General features: G+C 44.0%; 1 protein-coding gene across 1 annotated transcript; it reads left to right on the forward strand.

The window, feature by feature from the left end:
- The first annotated feature begins 524 nt into the window (after positions 1-524).
- Positions 525-3255, forward strand: LOC149006907 (U-box domain-containing protein 40-like). The gene has a single exon (XM_089167387.1). The coding sequence runs from the start codon at positions 754-756 to the stop codon at positions 2353-2355; it is 1602 nt and encodes a 533-aa protein (XP_089023513.1). The 5' UTR covers positions 525-753; the 3' UTR covers positions 2356-3255.
- The last annotated feature ends 2745 nt before the right edge of the window (positions 3256-6000 follow it).

A 6000-nucleotide genomic window follows, 5' to 3' on the forward strand; every position in this document is an offset into this window, starting at 1 on the left:
ACTAAACAATTAATTTATGAATCATGACTCCATAGATTTGAAATATTTAGATTTTTGATATCTCCTAACTAGTGACTAGATGAATCTCAGAAAAACATTTTATTATATTATTAGAATTTAAACCTAAATCCGGACACAGGCACGAAATACCTACTCCCTGGGTCCAAGGCCCAGGCCCATACCTGAACTGTCTGGGCCCCACAAAAAACAGAATGCCACTAGGCCCAGTATACCTGCATGATGGTGCGCCGTGCGCGATCCGTAATACACAGTTTTCCAAGGTCATCTTCGTTATTATTGTTGAATACGAAGGGTAATACCGGCACTAGATAAATGCTCTTACGAATCTGACCTAAATCCAGACACAGGTACCTACTCCCAAGTCCCAAGGCCTATACCTGAGCTGTGTCTGTGTGGGCTCCACAAAAGACAGAACGCCACTTACCCCTGCATGATGGTGCTTGAATAATAAGCAGCTTTCTGAGGTCATCTTCGTTATTATTGTAGCATATGAAGGGTAATACTGGAACTAAGAAAAAGTCTCACGAACCAGAATTGCAAACCTGTGCTTCTTCTTCTGCTATTGCAGTCTCTGCAAATTTGTAATCACGGGAACTAAGAACCCGTTCCAGAATAACGCGTCCTGGTTAAGGTGGGAGTTACATTTTATGGATTCCATGAAGAACAACACCAGAAACTCATCCATTCTGAGAATCTCCAAGAGTATACAAGACTTTAGTTATAGTTCCTGAGATGGGTAGTGGCAAGCACAGGTGGAAGATCTCCTTCCACCGTTCTTCGCCCACTGCTTCGAAACTGGAAAGGAAACAACCCCCTAACGAATTTGTCTGTCCGATTTCTGGGTCATTAATGGCGGATCCAGTTATTGTTGCTTCTGGTCATACTCTTGAGCGCATCTGCGTTCAGGTTTGTAAAAGCTTGGATTTTTCTCCGGTACTCCCCTGTGGCTCAAAACCCGATTTCTCTACTGTAATCCCAAATGTTGCCATTAAATTGACCATTCTCAACTGGTGTAGTGCCAATGGCGTTGAACAGCCGTCACCTCCAGAGCTCAGCTCTGTGGAGAAGCTTGTTCTTGCGTTAATTCCTCCCCAGGAAGAGAAATGTCCCACCCAAGACAAAACAGAGCAAGAAGAAGAGAAAGAAAATGAAGAGCTGCTCAAAGGAGTAACCGAGAAGCCTCCGATGAAATTATCATACGCAACGACGGATTTAAATCGGAGACCGACCCACTTCTATACCAGCTCCGAGGAATCAGTGAGTACGACGATTCCCGGCACGCCTCTGCCATTTTCAACTCGGCCCTCTTGTTACTCATCTTCCTCGTCATCGCTCGACAATGTTGTAGATGAGACTCTGAACCCAATGTCGCCCGAAGAGGAGGAGATCCTTGTCAAGCTCAAGAGTTTACAGGTGTTCGAGCAGGAGGAAGCTGTGATCTCACTGAGAAAGCTCACCCGAACCAACGAAGATATGAGGGTTTCGCTCTGTACTCGCCGGCTGCTTTCTGTTCTAAAATCTCTCATGAACACACGCTACTCCTCAATCCAGATAAATTTGGTGGCAGCGTTAGTGAATCTATCGTTGGAGAAAATCAACAAGGTGAAGATCGTAAGAGCTGGAATCGTTCCACCTCTGATCGATGTGTTGAAAGGTGGGTTCTCTGAAGGGCAAGAACACGCGGCAGGTGCCCTTTTCAGCCTTGCCTTAGAAGACGAGAACAAGATGGCGATAGGCGTATTAGGTGCGTTGCCGCCGCTGCTACGTATGCTACGGTCGGAGAGCGAGCGGGCTCGGCATGACTCGGCACTTGCTCTGTACCATCTCTCGCTGGTTCAGAGCAATCGTTCAAAGATTGTGAAGCTTGGTTCTGTGCCGACACTGCTAGCCATGGCGAAGGAAGGGGACTTAGCAAGCAGGTGTTTGCTAATACTCTGCAACTTAGCGGCTTGTGGGGAAGGGCGCATTGCATTGCTCGATGCGAATGCAGTGGAGTGCTTCGTGGGTATGTTGAGGAAGAACGAGTTGAACTCAGAATCAACTAGGGAGAACTGCGTTGCAGCGTTGTATTCGTTGAGTCAAGGGAGTTTGAGATTTAAAGGGTTGGCGAAGGAGGCTAGAGCAGTGGAGGTGTTGAGAGATGTGGAAGTGAGAGGAAGCGAACGAGCTAAAGAGAAGGCTAAAAGGATACTAGAGAAACTCAGAAGTAGAGCAGGAGACGAAGACGAAGACGACGAGGAAGTGGACTGGGAGGGTGAGTTAGACTTGGAGAAACTGAGTCGGACTCGTCGTCGATCGTTTGCCAACTCGTCTGAGTTTACGTTTTCAGTTTGATCCCCTAATCACGCGTCACAAGGGAAATGGGTTTTGGCTCTTATGGTATTCCTACACGTTTGGATTTCGATATGTAACTAGATTATTTTCCTATTTTTGTGTACTTATTGGTACTTACTGGTGTTTGTGATTTGTGAAGAATGTCAATTCATAGTTTTTTTTTGGAAAAAAAGATTTCTTAGTTTTTGCTTTTCTAATTAAATCAAATGATTAAATCATTTTTTCTTCTTGTTTGGAACTGAGAAAAATTAGGAACCAGTTGCGATCGAGTAGCATTAATTTTCAATGTATGTTAACAAGAAAAGAAAATGTTAATTAATAGACTTAGATGCGCTTTCCCCACCTGGGAAGGTATGGCCTTCTCTTCAGCTGTATGTGACACTCTTAAATGCTCACATATTCATTCATTTTGTAATGTAGACTGCTTTATTTTACTGGGTTTTTTCTAACATTTCTGGGAGTTTTTTTGTTCTTACCTTGAAGGTTAATGCTTCTGAATCAAAATGTACAGAGGGTAATCACAGAATGAGGTGGTTATCTGGGACGAAAGCTTCCTGCATTAAGAGCTTACCAAGGGCCCTGCTCTAGAAGAATGGAAAACTATGCTTGGATTAATATTCTTAAGAATGGTAATTATATTTCTTCGACTTCTGCTGGTCTCTTTTCATTCAGATATCAATGGTTCTCTTGTTCTTCAGTCTTATGTCTCTGCTCAATGGGGTACATATGGATGAAACTTTTCAAACTTCAGTGCTGTTTAACAAAGAATGTGAATGCTTGTGTTATCAACATGATTAGGAGCTCTGTTTTTGATCTTCCAGTGCCCTTTAGTGCGAACGACTAACATCAATTCTGTAAATTAGATTCTCAAATTCGATATTCATAAATGCATATTTTACTTTAGGCACTGTTTGTTTGCAAAGGTGGGGTGGGAAAAAAGGGGTGGAAAAAATGTTAGATTTTTATTAAAATCTATTTTATATTAAGTTTCAAAATTAGTTTTTGCATTTCTTTTATTTTATTGTTTTGTTAGTGTGTGGGACCCATGAGTTAAGGATGATAATGACGCACCCTTGAGTAAAGAAGGCCCTTCATAACCTGGATTATGAGGCTCTTCATGACATTGATCATAGGGTGTGAGGTAGTAATGAATATCAATTGTAATGGATGTGGGAATCTTAAAGGCCATGATTATGGTGATGAAGTGTACATACTTGTAGGGTGGAATTTACTCAAATTCAAGCTATTGACCTTAAATTCTTATTGCACCTTCATAAATTTTTTTTTTGGATGAATAAATAATAATATTAAACCAACAAGCAATACAGAGACACAACAAAGATAGCTCAAAGAGCTTAAGTAGGGGAAATAAAAGATGAGTGGAGACCCCAGAAACTAACAATTAACCTATTTCTTGGGGAGTCTGCAATAGGGGGATGGGGAATAGATAGCAATCTAGAGAAAACATCAAAGTAGATGGCACTCCAAATCATATCAAGAGATCGAGATTTGGAGTTCCATCTTCAAAGGTTACGCTCTCACCAAAGATGGTGGATGGTGGCACCGAAGACTAGCTTGCCAAGGCAATCACAAATAGAGTGTCCAGCAAAGTTTCTCAAGATCCAAGACCAATACTTAGCAAAACCATGAGATCGTCCCGAACGAGGCCAAATGGAGGCAAGGGCTCTGTCCCAAAGAGATCGGGAAAGGGGGCAAGAGAAAAAAAGGTGCTCAATGTCCTCAGAGGCCTTCCAACAAAGGGAATAGTTAGGGTTGGCGAGTATATGGCGGCTAATGAGGAATGATTGGGTAGGGAGGGCAAGATTGAGGGCCCTCCAAATTGTGAGAGTATGGTGGGGAATGTGACCTTTAAACCAAACCAACCGGGACCAAGGAACATGGGGGTGATGGGATCGAAGAAGGTTCCAAGCGGAGGCTGTGGTGAAGGATTTGGTGGGAGAAGGGGCCCAAATAGTGAGGTCATGCGGCTGGTTGAGAATAGGGAGAAGGGCACTCCAAACCTGAGAGAGACTAGGGTGGGGGAGCGGGGACCACGAACCATTGGAGATGAAGACATCAAGGGTGGTAGTCTTGGGGATGCGAGTCTCGTAGACAACGCGGGGGCCAAAAAGGGAGTAGAGAATGCCCAACGGATGCCAGGGGTCAAGCCAATAGAGAATTGAAGATCCAAGAGAGATTTGGGTGGAGATAGCAGAGAGAGCTCGAGGACGGAGGAGAAGGGTTTTCCTCCAAACCCAGGACGGTTTAGGGGGACAAGAAACCGTCCAAAAGGAGTCTTGCTTGAGAAGAAAAGAGTAGACCCACGAAACCCAAATCGAGTCATGTTTAGAAACAATCTTCCAAATGAGCTTCAAAAGACAAGCAATATTGACATCAAGGATTCGGCGGATCCCAAGACCTCCCTCGGCTTTGGGACGACAAACAGAGTCCCAAGGGATGGGATGGAGGAATCGAGAGGATTCATGGCCTTTCCAAAGGAAGGCACAGAAAAGGGATTCTATGGACTGAATAACGGATTTGGGGATGGAGAAAATGCCACTCCAGTACAGTTAAAAGATTGGAGGATAGATTGAATAAGTATGACTCGACCCGCAAAGGACAAAAGTTTGCCTTTCCAGAGTTGGAGCTTTTTCCTTATATGGTCGAGCATGGGGGAGTAGTGGTGGCGGGTGAGCCTACCAGGGATGAGGGGAAGACCAAGGTAGGTCACAGGGAAGGCCTTCATAAATTCTTATTACACCTTCATGACCATTCATGGCCATTACCATCGTTGGGGTTAAGGCTATTGGATGAATTAAATCCAATTCATGCAAAAGAGGTGAATATAAGAATTGATTCTCCATTTAGTGGGGAGTTTGGGTCAAGGTGATTTATTTTCCGTTAGTGTAGAAGGGACAAGACCATTGACTCTCCATTAGTAGGGAATTGATTCTTCCCTTTGTGACAGAGATAAAGCATTACAATTCAATGACCTAATTCATTACCTTGAGAATCTCAAAGGGTGTAAGGTGTGGTTTGAGCCTATATAAACTCAACTCCTTCCTTGGATATGGGTGCAATTGATAGACTCATCACACTTGCATTATTGGGCGTTTATTATTTTACAAAGTTTTTCTCCTCTGGCTCTTCCACTTCCTTTTGACTTGACCCATGGCATCTGATGGGCATTCTCTTTAACCACTTTGGCCCCCGTGCTGTCTACAACTCCCGCATCCCCAAATTCACCCCCTTGTCCGCTTTCATCACAAATGGATCTTGGAATCCCGCCCCTCTCCCCATTCTCACACAGGTTTAGGAAACTCTCCCCTCTCTCTCTTTCTCCACTAGTGACATTCCCATTTGGCTTCCCTCCCCCACTAAAACCTTCTCCACATCCTCAATCTGGAATATCCTTAGAGCCCACAACCCAAAACCCCCTAGCCCCCATTGGTTTGGTTCAAAGGCTTCATTCCTCGTAATTCCCTTACCCTTTGGAGGGCCGTTAACCATGCCCTCCCTACCCAATCCTTCCTTATGAGCTGCCACATCCCTACAAACCCCAACTGCATCATCTGTTGGAATGGTTTGGAGGACCTAGAGCACCTATTCTTTTCTTGCCCTTTCTCTAGATCTATCTGGAGAATA

This window comes from Hakea prostrata, chromosome 8 (assembly GCF_041222555.1).
Source record: "Hakea prostrata isolate BN-2017 chromosome 8, UWA_Hpros_2, whole genome shotgun sequence".
In the NCBI taxonomy this organism is placed as follows: domain Eukaryota; kingdom Viridiplantae; phylum Streptophyta; class Magnoliopsida; order Proteales; family Proteaceae; genus Hakea; species Hakea prostrata.

Coding starts and splice junctions, on each gene's coding strand:
- LOC149006907 (XM_089167387.1), top strand. CDS start 754: ATGGGTAGTGGCAAGCACAGGTGGAAGATCTCCTTCCACCGTTCTTCG.